This window comes from Styela clava, chromosome 2 (genome assembly GCF_964204865.1).
Source record: "Styela clava chromosome 2, kaStyClav1.hap1.2, whole genome shotgun sequence".
Lineage (NCBI taxonomy): Eukaryota > Metazoa > Chordata > Ascidiacea > Stolidobranchia > Styelidae > Styela > Styela clava.
The window spans coordinates 11307192-11329492 of NC_135251.1; the positions used below are offsets into that span (position 1 = coordinate 11307192).

General features: G+C 33.4%; 2 protein-coding genes and 2 long non-coding RNA genes across 4 annotated transcripts; 1 reads left to right on the forward strand and 3 right to left on the reverse strand.

The window, feature by feature from the left end:
• Positions 1–953: 953 nt before the first annotated feature.
• On the reverse strand, positions 954–4605 carry LOC144413302 (uncharacterized). The gene is made up of 3 exons (XR_013469341.1): positions 4507–4605; positions 1490–1588; positions 954–987 (listed from the first exon to the last, which is right to left on the reverse strand). It is a non-coding gene; the product is annotated as an uncharacterized LOC144413302 (long non-coding RNA).
• A 211-nt stretch (positions 4606–4816) lies between these two features.
• LOC144431272 (snaclec coagulation factor IX/factor X-binding protein subunit B3-like) lies at positions 4817–11968 on the reverse strand. Its single transcript, XM_078119156.1, has 5 exons — positions 11908–11968; positions 7947–8094; positions 6614–6691; positions 5280–5404; positions 4817–4851 (listed from the first exon to the last, which is right to left on the reverse strand). The coding sequence occupies exons 1-5, from the start codon at positions 11966–11968 to the stop codon at positions 4817–4819; spliced, it is 447 nt and encodes a 148-aa protein (XP_077975282.1).
• LOC144431312 (uncharacterized) lies at positions 9523–10290 on the forward strand. Its single transcript, XR_013479937.1, has 3 exons — positions 9523–9656; positions 9790–9917; positions 10097–10290. It is a non-coding gene; the product is annotated as an uncharacterized LOC144431312 (long non-coding RNA).
• Positions 11969–18007: 6039 nt separating the features above from the next.
• Positions 18008–19572, reverse strand: LOC144431436 (receptor-type tyrosine-protein phosphatase alpha-like). The gene is made up of 4 exons (XM_078119577.1): positions 19465–19572; positions 18911–19047; positions 18439–18574; positions 18008–18158 (listed from the first exon to the last, which is right to left on the reverse strand). Exons 2-4 carry the CDS (start codon positions 18970–18972, stop codon positions 18033–18035), a joined length of 324 nt encoding a protein of 107 aa, XP_077975703.1. The 5' UTR covers positions 18973–19047; positions 19465–19572; the 3' UTR covers positions 18008–18032.
• Positions 19573–22301: the final 2729 nt, after the last annotated feature.

Here is a 22301-nt window from a genome sequence, read left to right on the forward strand (position 1 = left end):
GGAAGTCCAATCGTCACAATACATCTTCACTAAATATGATTAAATGGCGGCGACGAAAACAAGACTGCAGGTGGGTTGCGGCGTTATTTTCAATTTGAATAAGAATTGATGCCAGCGTGTTTGCCGAATTTCTGATCTAGTTTATTGGATCGGCGGCCTTACACTGAAAAGTACTTATATTGTATTTAAATTGCAATATATATGTTCTCGAAGGCGAGGGTTGTTTAACACCACAAAATACATCATATTAGTATTTGAAAAGAGCTGTAGTAGTATTAAAATCGCGCTGGCTTGCAATCCCGTTCACTTTAATTACTTTCCGCAATCCTTACTTCCGCAGCAAAGGTTTATTAGCGTAAAGAAAAATTTAAACATTTTGCTCACTATCGCGAAAGTGAAAATTCGTGTCAGTTTTTCGTTTTATTCGAATTTTAGTGAAATTTTCAGTGAGAACTCATAAAATTTATGTAAAATGAGGATCGCAAAATATTTTGTGACGGACAAATAAAAATCATTCTCAATTCTGTTATTGGCCTTATCCCACAATAAATGAACAATTACTTTTTCGCAATTAAAATAAGCTAAAACAGTGATTCTCAAAGTGGGCAATATCTCGCGAGGTGATTTGAGATTGTACCTGGCCGAAATGTCTCCAAATATTAAAAACCTTGAAGATTACAAACTCGTCTGTCTCATTGAAAACCGCCATGATCTGAAATTAGTTTACTTTTTTCTGTTTTGTCGGGAACTATGTATGGGATGCTGTAATGGGGCAACAGTACATAGAATTTGAAAACCACTGATCACAACACATTTGAAATTTTATCACCGTACCATTTCTGCTTCTAAGATTAATCACCTCGCTGACAAATATATCCAAAAGGTCGATTACATCCAAAATCAGCCCATTTAAAATTTCCTTCCGCGTATTTTAGTAAACAGTTTTCGCTTGTTTTTCCATTTGGTTCACCACTATACCATGGTTTCCTAAAAATACGATGGAACAATAATATAAATTGAACCGCAATAGTGATTGACTAATTTTATTGCGTCTTTTGACTCATTTGAGGGTTTGGTCATTCATTTCTTTGAGACAAAAAAAAATAACAAATATACAATCAGTAACACAATTATAAGTGTTTCTGTGGATAATGCACTTTATATTTTATGTTTTAAAAAAAATAATTTTTTTTTCAAAAACAAATATATTGCGGTATTTAATCAAAAAACTGAAAGTGGTGTAATATTTTGTGGAAGTATTTTTTACGTTATAAACTTAATGCATTGAAAATTTTCATATCCCTCTCATGGTTCAACATCCTTCATCTTACGTGAGACTAATTTTGAATATTGCGTAATTATAAGCGTGACGCACAAGTTGATTTAGATTATTTTATCAGGATATTCACATTATATAAGACAAATCATTCTATTTTCTGTTTTACTTATAATTCGGGAATATTTATGTTAGTATACAGAATAAATTTACCACTTGTCATCATTGGTATCAATAGCTGTCCCATCTCCCCATTTCCAAGATCCTTCTGTTTCGGAATCACTTCCACTTGTCCAGTAATTGCTGCTGCCACTGTTTGAAATAGAGAGATGATCGCGTGAGTCATAGTGTTATTATACACATTGGCGCTACTTTCGCAAAAGAACATTTAAACAATTCGATGTTCATTTGCGCTGTGGCTTGCTGATTGATGCCCGATAGTAACATGAAATCATATTGCTATTTTCATACGATTCTTTCTTTTGCCTACGTGCTTGCTATTCTGTTGCGAAGTTTTTGATCATCTCGCATTGAGTTTCATTTTCTGGCGTAAGTTATGTTTTGCCGCGTTATAACCAGCAATATTTTTTATACGTGTGAACTGGTAAAACTGGTTCACTCTATTGAAAATCTAATGACATTCATTTGTAATAAACTTTAATAATAAATGTCAATTAGTTTTAATTTTTATATGAAGACGTAAATCAATGAATCTTATTTGTTTAAGGCAGGGATCACCAAACTTTTTTACCGCGGGCCGGATAGGACTCAAACTGTGTTGAAAAGGGCCGGACAAATATTTTTGTCAATGCAATACAATAAATTCACAAAAATTGGGAAATTTATTCAACAATATATATTCTACATTTCTGAAGACTTGAATATTAAATTTTATATATATCGCAGGATATAAATCGAGAACATCCTATAAGAAAACAAATATACAAGATTTCTATATATAGACGGCAATCCTGAGTTTAGCTGTTATCAAAACGCTGCAGTCGTGAATTGGGAATGTTACAAAATCCGCTTTTTCGTGCCAAAAAATGTACGCATCACACAAAGTACCTTTACGCCGTGTCGGAATATGGCTCATACAAACGACTACTGACTGCCTGCTGTAGCATAGAATTCCATGAAATTTTGGCATAATTTAGAATATGAAATAAACAAATATTATCTGGTATTTGATTTTAATTCATTAGCGCAGAAATTTCCCAACATTCGGAGCTTTTAAAATACGTGGTTATACGTGATGCAAATTAACGATATTGTCTATGGACACCAATAAAATTTATGTGGACGTGTGTATTTCTTACCTAACTTGATACTTACCAATTTTTATGAAGTTTGTACAATCAGAACATCGTTAAACCCACAATAAACCACTGTCAAACTAACATCCACAACTCCAGCGTTTATTTGCGACGATCTTTCAGCGGTGTCAAGACCGTTCACGGCCAGAATAAAATCCTGAAATAGTCACAATATTCCATAGATGTGACGCAGCTCGAAAGATTAGTAATTGATATGTGTTTTTTTTTTATATTTATTACAGTTTTTTTCAAAAAAGTTATACAATCCTTATGAAAAAATTGGCCTGTCGGACGGTACTAAAATTCCGATATCTCCGGTATTTCTTGACCGTTTTTAATAAACTGGGTATTGTTTTCTTATTTTCACTCAGATCTATCCACTGGCGCAGTTTTATTCAAATCGAATGAATTGTTTTTGTAACTTACCTACATGAATATCCGCATTTAAGCAGTACAAAAATTAGTGTGACTTAGGAGCAGTAAGCTGAGGATTACAGTACTGTTAGCGCAAAATTCACATTCGACGTTCATTTTAGCACACAAGACGTAAACAGTTTTATCGAATGTACGCGCCACGAGTGCATCTTTCGCAGAAAGCGTTGCCTCCCGGTAGAGAATTTTAGCCTATTTTGTCACAGCTATTTCTAGACTAATTTTTCATTATTACTATTAAAACTACAACTCCTAAAGGGGCAAATGATGATTGACTTATTTTATTTAATTCATAATTAAATTTCCCAAACACAACCAAAAACTAACGAATAGCATTCAAAATCGCAAAAAACGAAGTATTGTTTACTTACAACCACGACTGGGAAGTGTCTGAGCGGATGCGGAAAGGCCCATTATTACGTCACTTTTCCGAATCTTGCTGATTGGCCAATGTTACGAAATAAACAAGGAAGACGATGCTCGGGAAAATTTTTCTTGGAAAAATATTTGGCCATTTTTGCGTGTTATTGCGGGCCGGATAAAATGACAACGCGGGCCGTAGTTTGGTGACCCCTGGTTTAATAAAGTGTACTCGATGATGTGTGACAGCCAGCGTACAAATACGACTAACATAAATGTCATTTTAATACGAATGCTTTGGATCGGAAAACTCGAAATCATTCGACAAGTACACATTTATCAAACAATGAAGTAACATAGTCTTACTAAAAATAAAACAACTCCGTATATTCCTTCGTATCGCGAAGATTGGAATATTAGCAACCATGTCAAATCAATTCTACCAATACTAATATATCAAATATTTGATGAATTTAGCTGGAAAAAGTGTTATCATTGGCAAAAACTCAATTTATTAGTAATGTTTTTATGAAATATATTGCTTACAAAATTAATAATAAAGGACACTCAATTCAGATGGAAGTGACTGACGACCAGTTGCAGATGCAGCATTATGAACGCGCATTACGATTCAATAAATACTTCATAATTGGAAAAATTCTAATTGAGAAAATCGAAAAAAACGACATTGTATTCAACCTTCGTAACTAGAGTCACGCGAAACAACATTTTCTGGCAAAAATTGAAACAATCTCAGTAACATTTCTTCAATTTTTGGTTGATAATACGATATCCATAAAAGATGAAAACGTGAAATTAAATACAAAAATATATATAAATTGAACATCGATGATTAGTGAAGTGCAAAATAAGTTGTGTAGTAATCAATCAGCTTTTGTCTGGGCATAAACTAAGTGATTTGGGAAAACAATGATGATTTATTTTAGACCGGAAATATTTTCTAGTTTTCAAACTCTTTCTTTGCTTGTCCTATATTTTGCATCAGGTGGATTTTTCACCTGCAAAAAATTATGTTTTGCAGCAGAGTTGTTTGATCATCAAAAAAACTCATTGTGTTATTTGCGTCGGCCATAATATAATCAAGAAGAAAACTTTTCCAACCTCAATTTTCGATTGATGAATATTTCCAAAGCATCTGTTTTTATCTCCACAAGTGTCGATCCGTTCTCAGCACAGGCTTGTTGAGACTCAGAAAATGTTTTTGCAGGACTCGTTATTATTTGAAGTGTTCGTACATTGTTGAAGTTGATCCAGGTTCTATCTATGAGATGAGAATTCCTCACATTAATTAAAAAAATTGATGATTTACTGGGCACGACAACGACAGCCTAACAAAATACTCCCTTTCGTTGCTTTGTGAATCATATGGAGTGCTCACTTAGTTAAGTTAGGACATGCCATAATTTCACATTCAGTTTGAAGCATTTGATACTAGAACGATTGGTACTGAACAGAAGCAAACCACGTAAAGAGTCAGTACAAATGCTCATTACTGAGAGGATCTGTTGTAATTTTTCAGATACCACCCATTTGTCATGTTTATGCTCTTATATGACACATTCAAATATATGTATAGTTTTTTTAATTTTTATTACCGGTAATAAGCTTAAAGAAAATGCAATTTGACACTTTGGACAGTTTTATTTACCACAGATAAAAAAAACGACTGGACTGGCGGAAACACCGAATTCAAATATTGCCGGCGTGGATAAAAGAGAGATCAGTTAATAAAACCACTGCTGTACACTTGTACATAAGTAATGGCATAAAAAGCGTGGTAGGGCATAAAAATCGCATTAATGTTAACATATCATGAAAAAAGCATTTTGCACACTTTAGAGAAGTTGAAACAACAGTTAAAAATGAGAACATACCTGATTGACACACGTAATGGTACCCATTTCCGCAATCGTAATTACTCCATTTTCCATCAGATGATTTGGAAGCGACACAGAAGTTGTTGAATGCATCAGTCACTACTCCAGGACGACCGGGAACCCTGTGTGAAAACAAATTATGGTCATTTGATCTCCCACGCTTTAAATTCGTCTGTTCGCGATGAGTTTTTTTTTTTGACAAATCACCAGATTTTACCGGAACATGGAATTTTAAACAATAACTGACCATAAGAAGCAGAGGTGCTAAAAATCAAAATGATGGCGTTAGCCAGAAGTTTCCATAGTTTTTGTTTTTCCTGTTATGTTTAATCCATTTTAACAGATCTGCTACAGATTGAACTTTGTATAGCCTTTCCAAAATGAACAAAATTTGTTGTTTTGGTTACAGTCGCGTCAACAAAAGTATTTATTCAAACGACATCATCGTTGATAACATATAGCCAAATCATTATTTCGCAGGTTATCGCTCAACTTAGTTGGGTTTATCAGAATTGTGTGTGTGATGTAGACGGTCACTTGAAAGCATTCGGTATAATACCCATTGGCGTAGCATCCACCCCCGCGGTCGCGGGAAGGCCCACAGCGCAAAGGGGCCCATGCGGTTAGAATTTAAAAATTTAGGCCAAAAGCTACAGTGCAAAACAAGTAATGCATGTCCTATAACGTTGATGTTAGTTCTGCTCAAATCGTTCTGTTACGTAACAATGCCAGGAGTCGTCGATTTTCGGCATCTCGTGGTTTGATCGCACCGACAAAATCACGAAGGCTGCAGAATGATGTCGACAGCAAAACCTCCCAGTGGCGCACAGAAACCCAGTAAAAGGGCCAAAGAGGAAGAAAGTATGAAAAAATTAAAGTAACTAAGATAAACGGCAAATTTTAGGTTACCATCGCCTTTTTTTAGCGACATGTTATGCTTTTTGACAAAATAAAAAAGCGTTGTTTTAGCTTATGTCCGATAGATTTTAGGGTCATTTCCACGAATTATTTTTGCGGGGGGGGGGGGGGGGGGGGGTTGCTTGGGATCACGAGAGTCTTGCTACGCCACTGATACTACGTCATTATAGGTTGTGCCAAGTTATTCCTGTCATTTATTTGTGTGATTATGTTAGAGATACCGAAATAACCTCATGTCTATGTATAATATATATGGAATGTGAGTTTTTCCAAACATCGTCGAAGTTCTAATCGATATCTTTGAGAAACTTGAAATTAAGTTATGAACCTTAAAGCATGATGAATAAAGAAATTAAGAAAACGCATAAAATACTATTAGAGCAGAGGTTAGTATGAGACAAAATGTGACAAACCAGTTAGTATATTTTAATTCATAGATGTTGTTCCATTTCCACCCGCTGTCATGATGTAAACCAATCCAAATGATATTCCTAACAAAAATAAAGACGTTATTTTTACGTTATTGCTTATTAATTGGTATTTATACCTGGCCGCAAGAATTAAAGTAATAGATTGCAGGTACTCCCGAAGTATGTGAACCAAGATGGGGAACACCGGGATGTAGTGTGTGTGCCAGGCTTCTCATACATAGCGAAACTTAATTAAACAACAAGGTAATACACTTCATGCCGGTGACGATATACACCGTTTGTTGTTACTCACTACCTGGATAAAATACAAAAGCAGTATAAAAATAAAATCGAATTGATTCCACTGGGCAAGGTAAGGAAGTAAATCGAGCAGATTCCTAACGGGACTAATTAAAAAAAAATTCGCCCTGAAATCGCATTTGTATCCTGCGTTGTAAAAATTATGATTAATTGAATAAATTCCAGTATTTTGCTGAATATTTAATGAAAGGTAAGGTTTTTTTCTGTAAAATATCTAACAATAGTATTTAACTTAAATAAATGCTCAAAAGTTGTAACAGTTTAAATATGTTACTAAAATATTGATTGTGCATACAAGGAACATAACCAATTCGTTCCTAAAGAATTCTAAAATGTGTTATATTATCATCATCTTTCCGCATATTATCTGGTCATATTATATTGTTTTCGCGATGTTTCTCCGTAATAAATATTCAACTCTAAATTAAAATTTTGTTTATACTGATGATTTAAAAGGGGCACGTTGCAAATAAAACTTGGAACAATATAATATTGCGCGTAACTCATTTTTTACCTATTAAAGTCAAATGAAATATATCACAAGTCAACTTAAATCATTACATATCGTATATATATATATATATATATATATGAATCTCGACACTAGTCTTCAAAAACCAACTTAAAATTTAATGCTCACAGTTTTAACTTGACTCAACTTGCAACAAGCAAGACATTATGTCACGGAAGACATATATAAAACAAGTTTGCTTTTATTTAACAATATACGATAATGTATGATTCATCATTCTGTTCGCTGAGTTAGTTATTGATTTACCATTATAACATGCCAATATAAGTATATATTTTATTCACGCGTGAAGGAATGTGTATATAAACATTATGTATATGTTTGAAAATTTGGTGTTTACTGTCGACTGAAAGTTCCTGATAAAATCTGTTTTGGTGTATATATCTCAATTCCCTGCCTTTTTAGACCAATGTGGTACACTACATTTGGTATTATGTGTGACAAGCCTAATTCACACGATAGATATGGATGAGATAAACTCACTCAGTAAGTTGTCTCACTGCAGCTTGAGTTTCTTCGTCTTTAATCTCAACAAGCCATGCATTTCTTCCTTCACATACAGACTTGGCAGCATCATATTCCTTTCCTTCTTTAAATAGTTCCAATTTATAATTTCGGAAATCTGATGTGCCTGAATGACAATTTGTAAAAATAACAAAATTGTTTCAAAGGCATAAAGTCACAGAATGAGATCAGCAAACTATTTCTTATCAATCTACACTCTAAGAAATGTTCGGTAAATTTTACCGTCATTTTAGGGGTAAAAAATTAAAAAATGAGGTCGGTAAACTGATTCACCGACAAATGTCGGTAATAATCACCGACATTGGAGGCGTGGCGTTAGTCAATGTTGCGCGCGCACATTGGTTAAGGATAGCAGCCTATCAGAAGCTATATTTCAAACGCGTAATTAATCACGCGCGTTTTTTTTTTGTTTCTTCACTCCTTAATTTGTCCGTTTGATTTGACATTTGATGAATTCCAGACTTTTGGACTTCGATATTTGGTCGGCCGACAGTTATATCTTGGTCGCTTTTGTTATTACTGCAGTACTGCGTTGGCAGTATTTCTGTAAGGCAATGCATCTTAGATTCAATAATGTCAGTGTAGGTGTCGTGTTGTTTAATGCTGGTTATTAATGTATTGTTCAGTGTGATTATAGCAGTATGGGACAGTCGGGAAGTAGGGTAAGATCTACCGTACCAATAACTGAATTAATATATATATATATATATATATATATTTGAATACATACTGGCTATAACAGTACAGCAGTATACGGTACTGGTATAAGGTTGGTTGGACTAGCTTACATCAGTAAATCCGCAGATCCATGTTACGCCTGGCGATATTTAACACAGCCAGAGCTTGATTCGTATTTCCGAATCTGAATTTTTATTGTCAGTAGACTGGCAAATGTTACAATGGCAATACAATATCTGAATATGCCCTCTTCACAGCTCTAGACTTTGAAATGTTAGCATCTAATTACTGAATCAAGATAAACCGTCAAATTATCAACAGCTTTATGATGATCGCAAACTCGGACTACGTGCAGGCTGGACTACAGGAAACACATGAACAGGCAGACAGGGAGAAAGGTGACGTTGCTCTACACCCCAGAACCGTGGCTTGAAGAATATGGCATTAAAATAAACAGGTATCAATTAATTATATACTCATATAATTACATACTGATTCAGTGATTGAAAATCATCTACAGACAGACAGATTTGCATTTGATTATGATTTATGATATTTTAAATTATTGATTCTAGGACTAATTCAGAACAGTTTCATTTGAAAAAGAGCAATTTTAGGCAATTCACATTTAACTGTCATAAAAACACTAGATTTTCTTTTAACTTATGACACTATAAATAGAAAATTAATCAAAACAACATTTATCCACCTTATTCTGCATATTTACCAAAACCAATTCTATAAATTTTGTTTAATTTCTCTTTTGAATAAGACCGAATTTGAACATATTACATATAATGACAGAATGATGGTGGGGAATGAATACAATCCTTTTTAACAGTGTTTTCTTTTTAGAAACTGAAGAATCTGATTATGCAGGCATGAACAAATTGTTTGCCCCAACTCTGAACTATGAAAATGTCAATGTCTAAGGCTTCATAATATTTGAGATTCTTACTAACATGTTATTTCAAGGAAGAAGAATTTGAGGTTAGTTATAATGTTAATTTTAAATTGTTAAAAGAGAAACTTTGTCATCTGCTCTGACAATAAAGTATTAGGAGTGTAATTTTTATTATTTAGGGACTTCTGAATAATTTATTCCATTTCAATACTATTTCAGGTAGCCTACCTCTTCCATCTCATCTACAAAGTTTGGTATTACTGGAAAAGTCTGTATCGATTGATTGCCCACAGATTTTTGTCCATGAACTCCCAAGAGGAAAAGAAAATATGAAAATTTATAGAAAGGTGGGATATTGTAATGAATGCTAGTATATGCAATTGAATAATTTCAGATATTTCCAGCTTGCAAAAGAATTAGATTGATTGATTGAATACTACAAAATGTTAAATCTTATTCGAAAATTAGGTAATATTTTTAAATTTTGGAGTTGTTTGGGTAAAACTCTTTGTACATTCCATTTCAGATAACTTGAAGTTATGGAGAAGAAAATACCATGAGTTCCTCAAAGCAAATGGATAATGCAATACAATCAGCATGGGCAACACTAACCCGGAAAGACTCCCCCTCTGCCATAGACTATTCTCTCTTAGAGGCTGTCTATAGAGACTTGTTTAAAGTGACTATGTGAACGGATACCCTGCGAGCATAAACTTATTCAACGAGAAGTTTCTGTTTACCTCGCATTTCTAACTTTTCACTATACAATTTCTCATTTTTCCAAGTTTTCAATCATTCATTTCACGTTCACTTTTATTTTTTGAATAAACCTTGTTTCATAGAATAGTCTGTGATTTTTACTGATCATGTCCTGTAAAATGTAATGCCAGGAGATTTACGGTACTTTTTACCGGGTTCTGAATGTAAATTCACCGAATTTGTAATGTAAATTCACAGGCTAGCGTCGGTAAATATTACTACGCATTGCCGGTGAAAATTACTAGAAAATAATTGTAAGGATTACTAGGAAAATCCTGTAAAATTCACAGGTGTTCAACAGCGATTTTACCGAAAATTCTTGTGATATTTACCTTAAAATCGCATTAAAATTTCACAACTACATTCCAGTAATATGTAATGCCAGGCGATTTCCGGTAAATATTTCTTAGAGTGTAATTTAACTTTGATTTTAGAATATTACCTCACTGTGAACTATATATCATTTTAAGAAATGTGATTTGCCACTATCGGTACTTTTGTCACAACTTACCCCATGATTATAATTGTGTTATAGTAACTAATTGAAATATATAAGTACCAAAACCTAAATCGCAACGCAAAAAGCAATATTCTTCTCTTTAGATGTCAAGAAGCCCCTATGTCAGGGCTTCCCAAACCAGGGGCCGCGGGCCTTGAAGGGGCCGCGAAACGAATTTTAGGGGCCGCAAAATTCATTCTGAATTTATTATTTTTTCTCCTTGTTGCAAATGATGTGTATATGAATCAAACTCATTTTATCATTCTATGTCGTTCACTTTCTGTTACGTAGGGTCTATTGTTGCGTAAGAGCTGAGATAAAGATTACTAATACGATAAACCCTATATACATGCTACAATTTCGTAGGCTGCCGGGTTGCAGTTTATTCATTTGCTGAACCGAGATTATCGGACATGAGTGATTTTTTAGCATTTTAAAGAAAAACCAGGCAGGATAAGAAATAAAAAATAATCTTTTGCCTTTATTCACTAGGCCTACATGTTCATAAACCTCAAAAGGCATAACGTACACATTAAGGTTGACAAAATTGTGTTTTATTTTGGGGCAGCATATTTTTAGTTTTAGTTGGTGCGCCGCGAGTTTTTTCCCTGATAATTTCACGTCGCACAAACCGCTGCCTTATGCTATATTTGATCAATAAGAGTAGGCTAAGTAACAATTCTGGATAAGAACCATGCCGTCGGTGGCCAGATATCGTAATTCATAATTTAGGCCTGCATAAACAAACATTGGGCCACGACTGGTCTTGCTATGCATCAAAAAGCATTTGCATCCATTGTACTGAAGAATTGAGTAACGTTAGTCTGAGTAAATATCTGCATTTTTTTGTTATTGGGTAGGCCTACTAAAAGCTGAAAATTAGCTGTGGTAATAAAATATTAAAAATGCATATTTCGAACTGTTTAGCATTATTAACGTGAACCGCAAAAAAATTTGATACATATTAAAAGGGGCCGCGAGCTAAAAAGTTTGGGAAGCCCTGTCCTTGTCTAGTATATAATGCAAACAATGAAAGTGATAATACATGGGCAGATCAGAAAAAGAGAACGTATACTTACTCTTTAGGGTTTGTCCCTCGGTGGAACTGAGCATTGAAATCCAAAACAATACAAACAACATTTTATATTTGATTTATTAATATAATAAATTACATTATGTATTATTTAATCTGCAAAAACAAAAAAGTTGCGTTGAAACTGTAGTCATTCTAAATCCATCCCACGCGGAAATACATGAAATGGCATACACTGACAAATTTTTGACATTATTTTTCACGGGACCAGATGCCACCAGAGTATAAGTTTTCTTTTTTAATTTTTTTAGTTATAGATTTAGTTTTGTTTGTCTGGTAGCATAGCATGATGCAACTCGTTTAAATATTTTTTCGTACTTCAGATAATATAAATAGCAGTTGAATACTGTGAATCAATTTTCAAAAATTATGGAGCCCTATTTTCGCGCAGAAGATTAATCAGAAGTAAATAAAATCATCGTGACCCACCGCATATTTCTTTCCAATAAATAGCCAGACAGGTAATCGTTCACAGAAATGGTGTAACAGAGTGACAAGAGATTACACACACACACACACATTTTTAATCTAAACGAGAATATCTCAATTCTAAAGCAGAATTTTGTGTCTGTTAAATATGATTCATAATATGGTTACCGATATTCCTTTTCACTAGACAAATGAATAAATATCTGGACGAGTAATAACCTAAATTTCTCAACATCCCTTTGTCGTTCCTGTAATCTTTTGTTATCAGTACTGCTAAACTATTTGCACTCATGCAGCTGTAAAGATTGCCCGACTAGCTATTCTAATACCAAGAGTAGATTGGTCACAGCATATTATCGATTCATTGCGATAGCCAAGAATACTCTATTGCCGACACCCTACTACCACATAGACACATCAGAATGATACTACTATTAATTAAGAGAAAAACATTAAACATTAGCAGAATGCCAAAATTCAGTTTTTTAAAATCGTATCAAAAAATTTGAATTCCATTTATATTATCAAATATACGGAAAACAATTAAAATGAACTTTGCCACGCTGCCCGACAAACAAGACGCAATCTGACCAAAATTACAAAAAGTGCAAATTTATGCTGCGGTGACCACATTTACCACGGGACCTAGTGTTAAAAATTACTAGTGAGTAATCTAAATTAAAAAATGCCATATAACAGAAAGCCAGTTTTCATACAGTATTGAAGCTCTTAATCTTTTGACTACTGATAGGCCCAGGTACTTATCTGAATGCGTTAATAGTGAATTTAGTCTATGCTGAGTTTCCGGAAATACATATTTAATAGAAACAATAGTCATTTCGACACGTAACGTCGCAACGCATATACTACCATAATTACTGTATATCGGATCGTTCTTTCTGATAGCACTTAAACAAACGCGTCTGTCTCGAACTATACTTCCTTTTAATTAAAACGAACGATTGTTTGTATATACAACGAGTCAGAGTACACCCACATAAAATATTACACCAGAAAATCTGAATTAACCGACTACTCTGTATTGATTTGTAAGAGATAAATTGATTTTAACGAATGCAAAATATTATACTTTACAACGAATATTAAAACTAGAGACCTATTTACTAGTTCTCTAGAGGCCGCTTTACCGAGGGCAGTTTACATGGGTCATTTTCAAATTTTTTTTTCAACAATTAGGCCATAGCACTTCATTCATGACTTTTCAAAAGCGTATGCTAGAGTTAACCTTGAACTTGAGAGTTTTGTGTCTATTAGAGGGTTAGGAATCAATCCTAATTAATTGATTTTTACTTCAAATTTCTGGTGCTCTTTTCCAACAGAACAATACCATAACCATTACTATATCAACAATAGTTACGCGAAATTGAATCCCTCAATTGTATTTATGGGAATTTACAAATTCAACACTTCAGTTGACAATATTGATGACCCCAATAATTACCTCACAAAGGCCTCCTAATGCAGCGTATGTTACTTTTTTTTAGAGAAGGTACACGTAGAAAGACATAAAAATTCCAATGTGCGCCGTAACAATGAAATTCACAATTAATCCTGCGTTTTATTCTTGTTTACAATTTTACCACCCCCTCTAACAAGTATTTTGCAGTACAAATTTATATTGTTTAAAACATCACAGGACCAAGGATGGAATAGATACTAAAAATACATGCTAAGCTAATACAAAGTCTTCAATATTGATGACCCCAATAATTACCTCACAAAGGCCTCCTAATGCAGCGTATGTTACTTTTTTTTAGAGAAGGTACACGTAGAAAGACATAAAAAATTCCAATGTGCGCCGTAACAATGAAATTCACAATTAATCCTGCGTTTTATTCTTGTTTACAATTTTACCACCCCCTCTAACAAGTATTTTGCAGTACAAATTTATATTGTTTAAAACATCACAGGACCAAGGATGGAATAGATACTAAAAATACATGCTAAGCTAATACAAAGTCATTGTAAGGGAGTTATCGGCCAACATTTCTTATCTGACTTTTTTTTCAAAATTTTTCCAGTCTCGGATCAGTGTCTTAAAAACACGTCATACCCGAGTCATATCGGTATATCGCTTCATAAGCATGCTGCTGTGTACAGTAGTCAACTACTTCCGGGGGCTTCGTTATGTGCCGCGCATCGGCAAAGCACAGACTTCTACCCCAGGCTTCTGTATATGCATTGCGTAGCAAGCATAACTTTTACCTGGGACTTCCGTCTATGTCGTGCGTGGCACTGCACAACTTCCGCCACCCCGGCTTCCGTATATACCGCGTGAAACGCAGCATGACATCCACCGTGAAGCTCCCGATTCATCACCAGTGACTTCAAATGTCTGAAAAACCATTTTCAAATCGATGATATTTATATAACTCGCACTTTGCGACGTGACTGAAACTTTTCTTTCCCCTCGCGACGGCACAATGCGGCAATAAAAATCTAAGAGTGATAATAACACTTCCAGTCCATGATATGGACAGCAAAAAATACGGGTTACACTGTGGGAACACCGGCAGGGATAGGGTTTTAAACAAATCAAAAAAGATCTATCTATTCTTAAGACCTTGCATCTGCGCACAAAATATCCGCATGTTACCCTATTGCGATAAATTGTTTTCACATTTATAATCCAGGTTAATTGGATATTATACATCATAGAAAGTTGTTCACCTGATTAAGCATATAGAATAACTTTATATAGGATTATAATTCGCATTAGGCATGATCAAAATATCCATCCCTTCTGTTATTAAAATATTTTACTGGTCGGCTATTTTCCATCTCTATAGTAAAACTCTTCTGTATTACTCAATTATTTCGGAAACTAAATTCTTCGGCAAGTTGACATTAGGCAAGTGAGATTATTCTAAAATAGTCTATGATGCTGATGTCCCATTCTGAGTAGCAACGACAACACATATAGACTAGTGACACTGTATAGTTAGTCGATTTGTGGTTTGTATGACGTAACATGAATGATGGAAAATCCACGGCTTTAAAGCATATCTTGGCGAGGAATATGACATTATAATTGCCACCAAGAAGGACAAAATAAAGTTTTGAATTCAACATAGTGCGGGTATATGAAGTACAGACATCACATTCAAATTTGCAAATATTATTATTGGCATACGATTAAGGGAAATCCTGATTTTCAATGAGTGGGTATGCTCAATCAGTGAATGACAGGAGACAATGTGAATGTATATTACTAAGGTATTTTTATATAACGTAGCCATTTGAATACGTATTATAAATTGACCTAGTGCAAGCTGCGCAGTCTAAGATTCAGGTTCAGGTGAAAGCTAATAAAAATATTACTATTTATAAACACGCTTAGACAGAAAATCTAACATTCTTGTAATGGAATAGTTGGGTGTTCTCGGGGTCTCTTTTAGAGGCGCCAAGCTTGGGGCTGGGCATTTTCGAATACCCGATAATTACAGAATCGAATCAGAAGTTTTTTTCGAATTGAATCTCGAATACTTAGAAAGATTTATAATTGTGTGCGATTTTTTATTGTAATTGGTTCTTTCAACGAATCAATACATCACTCAGACAGATTGCTGAGCGTTCACACACAATAAGAAGCACGTTTTATCAATAACTTACTACAGAAAATAGTCGTATGTCAGAATTGCATTGATAAAATGTGACTTCAATAAAAAAAAATTAAGGAATTCACGTCGACCATTGGCGGTAGGGAAAATAAAAAGAAATTTTCAAATTCGATTTTCGACTCGAAGTTTTGCTCTGAACCGGTTCAAATAATTTGAGATTCGATTCGAATATTCGATTCGACATACCCAGCTTTGCCCAAGCTTTGGAAAATGGTGAACTATATACATTATAAAAAGGAATGGTAATAATATTTAATAATGAAACTAGTTATCCATGTTATTTTTTTTTTAAATAGTTCCCATATCATATGAACGTTTTTAGAAACGTTTAAAGTGATACCTGAGAATGAAACATGAGCAACAATTTATTTTAACCAGACTAATATGGAGCTTGCAAAGTCGAATCATTTCTTTAAATCTACCGGGGTGCCAATATAAATATAAAATTTCTGTGATGCCTCCTTTCCTTCGCTACACTTGTTTATTTTTCCTAATGGTATATCCAACCCTTAATCTTCTAGTTTGTGCTCTAACAATGCATGACCTTTTACATCAATAGCGTATTCATAAATATAAACTACTTAATTACTTCACAATGCTTCAGATACGCCTACCAGTAGGATATTCAAAAAGAGTAGACTGTGAGACGTCTTTTTCAAAGATTTACATAGTCACTCTATTTTTTGTAATTATGATTGGATCCTGAATATTAGCGACAATTCATTCAATTTTTGCCAACATCATTGGACCTGTTTAGCAACTAACTTACTGTCAACTCGTGACTCGTTATTGCCAAAATATCACGTCAATATTGATTCCATACATTAAATACTAGGATAAAATATTGTCAGCTAATTAAAAAATATTTCGTTTTCCGTGATTATTCCTATTATATATAAATATATATCAATATGAAACGATAATCTACACGAACATGCATTATATCTCTTTTTTTGTTAATAAATCAGATCACTTTAAAATATTACCACCAACAAAATAATAGCCATAAAATGAAATACAGAAATTTCCTCAGTCATACCGAATATTGGTTATTAAATTATCCTATTAGTATGTAAATGATATTCAACTGATACATACTGAATTTTTAACGGTTAGAATAAGTATAAACAGTGATAAAAATGAAGTAAGCAATCTAAAAATTTAAAGTGTAAATGGTAATGAAAATAATATAAATAAAATAATGTTACATTACGTTATTATTGTTATAAATATCTGATTATTTTATCAACATAAAAATTTCATGAATAAGAAAAGGTAATCTACGATCAAGGCGAATTATTTAAAATACGTAATTAATTTACAATGCTTTAAATACATTCCCTTGCTGCCTAGCAGGTAAATCAAAAAAAATTGTTTATGGAGCGTCTTTTTTTTAAATATTTATACAGTCACTCTGTTTTATTTTTTAAATATGATTGGCTTTCAATTAACATTAGACATTCAATATTATTTATCAACACCATTTGCCCCGCCACTTTCAGCCCCTAACTTACTGTAAAATCGTGATGTTATTGTCAAAATGACATATTAATATATACTTCATACATTAAGTACTGGGATAAATTCTTAGCTAAATGAAGCAAAACTCGTTTCCGTAATTGTTCCTTTTGAATACGCATATATCAAAAGATAATTAAAACACGAATGCACAATATCTCTTTATTTGTTTTAAATGAATCAGGTCACTTCAATTTTTTTATTCTCAGAATATTATGCATGAAATGAAATGTCATATAATATATAAGATGTTCTATTAGTCACAATATATATTAGTTATTTAAAAATAATTATTGTTCCCGGAATATTAATCATATCATGAAATATAGAGACCTTCCTTTAGTCACAATATATACACAATTAAATAAATAAAGTGAGCATCTTCAAACTGTAAAGTGCAAGTGTTAATAAGAGCAAGAAAATAATGTTGCATTACATTAATAACATTATGAACATTTTATTAGTTCATGAGTATATCAAGATTCATTATTCGGTCTCTGTTTCAGACCTCTTAATTTTTTTTTTATATGTTATGATACAAACCCTCTTCCTGTGCAATTTGCTTTCCGTTGCTAACATCAAAATTTGAGTACAGGTTGAACGATGATAAATAAGCTGAGACAGTTTCGAAACAGAACCGATATTGATCCTGAAAGAAAAGTACGTAGAGTCATATCAAATAGTGTTAATTATTATCACAAATAACGGGTACGTAATTACAAAACATTTTTTCTGGTAGTTATAAGTTATACCAACATGAATTATTACCTACAACCAACCACATGATTTTCTTGTAACTAGCTTTATTAGAAGTGTGAGTTATTAACAAACGTTTTTGGCAGGTCAATCAGTCTAGTTTGTTTTCAGTTTAGAATCACCCAATTACATTATATATTAAGATTAGTGAGAAGAACTGAATAAAGTCTTACCAAAGTTTGGACCATTTCAGGTCTGCAGTCACGTAGATCTTTCACTGTCCGGAAGACGTCAACCCTGTTTTCGCATTTTAATCTTTCAATCAAATTCAATATTGTACAGAATGTTCCAGTTCTTCCAGCACCATCGCTGTGAATACAAGCTTTAGGTTAGTTGTTATGAAATTTGTTTACAAATTTTCCTATAGGTAAGCAATATCGAAACAATAATCTTGACTACTATCAGATGACTGAGTGATGAAATTGAAATTGCGAGTGAGCATTTAAAATTCAAATATATTAATTCTTCTTTATTGCTTATATCAAACACAAATCACTTGAAGCGATTAAAATTTCTAGATAATTGTAATAAATTGCATAACATTCTGGTCACAAGCTAAGACAAGTTTGACTACTCGTTTGATGTATAATTCTGAATATGCGATGTAATTTTGTAAACATTGTGTCATAGTTTTAGAAACTCTACCTGCAATGAATCAGAGCAGTTGCTTCTTTGTTTCTTCTTACTCTCGATTGCATTTTTTCCATGAGTTCAATTACATCAGAAGTTGTTTCGGGAGATTCGTTTGATTTTCATCCAACATATTGGTAGTGAATTATTGTCTGAAATAAAAATATTGCTGAGTGCTGACACAATAAGTATATATTTCTATAGCTATCATGTTACGCGAGACTAATTCCCAATCCTTCCTCAATACATTTGTGTTAGTGGTTCCGTATGCGTATGATGCAAGGATGCTGTAGCAGGAATAAACATGACCATACTATGCAAATTAAGAATCGTGTTGCACACTAACACAAATGTATTTCATCAGACTTCCTCAGACAAACAGTTTACAACAATGATAAACGATATTAGAATATTTTTACATATGCTGGTATTTTTATTACTGAACTCAAATGTTGAGTGAGTGGTTAATATTATATTATGAACCACTTCAATTAATATTGGAATGTCAAAAAAGTTTTTCTGAATATTCTTCTCGTGTTGTATAAACGGAAACTAAAATATAATTTTACCTTTACTGCTTCGTCTTTAAAAACTTAGATTTCTCTCTGATAATTTGTTTTTCTGTGTTCGTAGATTATACGGAAATATTCGAGCTTTTCGAAAGCATTTGATTATCTTCCCAATAAGAAAACATTGCTCCTTGAAGTAAAAATATAACGTCTTACAAATATTGAAGATATTTAGTAAAAACCTAATATATTAAATTTATGCTCTTGATGGTCATGTTGTTGCTGCCCAGCGGTGATACCTGCAAGGGTTGGACGGGACGGGTTCTTGCCCGTCTTTGAAATGTTGTCGTAGTCAGCGAACCGTTTTTTTTTTTCATACGTTAGAGTCGATTAGTTAGACAACCTCAGCTAAAGACAATCGCTATATTTGGCGTTTCGAAACCTATGTATTAGATTTATAAATAGCGTGTTATTTTAATGCCGCTTTCTTAAAATTTTGATTGCCGCACTCTTCCCCAGTAAATCATAATTTTGATTTTCTACCAAATGAAATCCGTTACCAATCAGTAACTAACTCTGAAAATATTATAATCTTGACCAGTCGAAGCTACATTCCATTAAAGAAAAATGCTGTTTTCCCGTTAAAAGGTAGCAACCACCACCGAAAGATCTATGTTGTTGCAAAATAATATTTTCATTCGGACCCTGAATAACACCAATGCAAACATAGCTATCAGCGAGAAAGGAAATGTAGGCTTGTTATTATATACACGTAAATTGTTGAACCCACGCCAGAATATCTCAATTCAACAATGGCCTACCCTATACCATTCCACTCAGTAAAGTTATAATATTTGCAATTGTCCATGAAATGATTTCAACTTCCAGTGGAAAGAACACGGTGTTATCATGCCCAGCAAGAATTTGTTTATAATAATTAGAATTGATTTATAAAGAAGGCTTTCACACGCCCATAATATTTTATTGGTTATTATAATTTATTTCTCGTACGTTTTTAATGATTTGAGCTTCACATGTTTTTGATTAGTGAAATGAAGTAATAATAAATATTATCATGATTAAAATTTCTTTCAGCCATATATATATATAAATTGTAACATTATAAAATCATCTAGGATAAAACTAGAAATTGATCAAAAACACAAATGTAATATTTTTGTATAAGATACATTAGATTTTCTACAATGGAGAAATATCCCAGAAGACCTAGACTAGATATTACGTATTCATATAACCACGTAGATGAGAAAAACATCGTATGTATGTCTCTTATATTTTTGCAACGATTTATAATATAGTTTGATATTTAAACTTTGCGTTGTGTCATTTTTTTATTTATCATCTGACCTTATGTTTAAATTTTAATAAATTTTGCAATGTCTGTTTTGTATCATATACCAACAGCACGAGGAAATGTGAGTAACTATTGTATACAGCTACACGATTCCCATCTCCCGAGTCCCATTCAGAGGACATTATGGATAAAATATTAATATTACAACACACTAAACAGAGTTCATGACAGTTTATCATAACTAAGATGTTTTGAAAAAGATGTTACAAAGACCTTTTTGCCCTCTTCATCGTTGGTTAACATCGCAATAGTGTTGACACTGTTGTCAATTACTGCTCTCCAGAAAAAATCCGTGGTTGACTCCATTGGACCTTGTCCAATTAGTTTTGTGATATCGCTGTACGACTAAATAGAATGTGATATATTGTCAACGATATTGTTTTCTTTATTCGACAAAACTAAATCGAAATTTTCATTTAATTATTAACTAAATTGAATAAAAAAAACTTGTTCATCATTTCATTATTCATATAAGCGACAGATAAATAAATGTTTGCCTTCGTTTATTCTTCGTTTTGGCTAGTGCATCAAAAGCACGTAGTTGAAATGTCAACTCAGTTCAAGCTTTGATGCATTAATATAAGGCGTTTCCGTTTCATCACTTCCCCTCACAATCACAACCTTGTTCTTAACGTCTGAAAGCACAATATGTTGTTTTTCATAATAGCTTTATAATTTCAGTAATTATTTATTAGTTGCATGGACTACCAATATTGAAGGTACCGTCGCATTTTTTGTAATTATACAATATATCATTGGAGTAAATAAATATTTTAGAGCCTACGATCATGGTATGATGGCTAAATTAAAATCACGAGCAGATTTCCAGGGGTAGCCAAATTGGATGACAGTTGAGTTTTCATGTGTTGCTATTTTTTAATGTCCTTTACTATCAGAGGAAAATGCGTGCAGATTGAAAATTAGCGTGGATTTTCCCTGATCTTGCGTTGTTGTGACTGAACAAAGTGAAATCAACAGCTTTGCAGCCAAACAGGGCAAATCTCAATAGACAATGTGCTGTTTGCTCCTCGAATTGAGGAACTTATTCGCAATAAACAGGGACAACCTTCACACTAATGTTCTGTATAAATGAAATGAATACTTTTGTTCAATATCATTTAAAACAGTGGTCCCTTACCTTTCTGGTGGACCGGTAAAATTAAATTAAATGTACTCGCAGACCGGAAAAAATTGAAATGAGTGGAATAGCAAAATAATAAAATAATAACACATCGATCAAACTTTGTCCAGAAAAGGACCTATTCTCCTCGCTCTTATTTGAAAAATGCCAAAATGCGCTGTTGGTTAACTGATCTCATATTAATCCTTCTGCAGTTAATCAAAGCATCAAGCAAAATGAATTTACAAAAAAATGTCAAAGTCGTCTGTAACTTGGCACCAGGTTCACAATCCTGCTGTGCATCACCTGGAAAAGATCTCTGCGGCCCATGCTTTGGTTGCGCGTCCTGTGACCACATGCAGGGTCGCAACAATATCATATTTTACTATATGTCAAAGCGAA

Bases quoted from the DNA above. Each gene is read 5' to 3' on its own strand.
- LOC144431272 (XM_078119156.1), bottom strand. From the start codon at position 11,968: ATGTTGTTTGTATTGTTTTGGATTTCAATGCTCAGTTCCACCGAGGGA. The intron at 8,095-11,907 runs GTAAGTATACGT...ATTGTCATTCAG, and splicing joins CGAGGGACAAACCCTAAAGA to GCACATCAGATTTCCGAAAT. The intron at 6,692-7,946 runs GTGAGTTTATCT...TATTTTTGTTAG, and splicing joins GCAGTGAGACAACTTACTGA to GAATATCATTTGGATTGGTT.
- LOC144431436 (XM_078119577.1), bottom strand. From the start codon at position 18,972: ATGGAAAAAATGCAATCGAGAGTAAGAAGAAACAAAGAAGCAACTGCT. The intron at 18,575-18,910 runs GTAGAGTTTCTA...TTGTATTCACAG, and splicing joins ACTGCTCTGATTCATTGCAG to CGATGGTGCTGGAAGAACTG. The intron at 18,159-18,438 runs GTAAGACTTTAT...CTTTTCTTTCAG, and splicing joins CTGAAATGGTCCAAACTTTG to GATCAATATCGGTTCTGTTT.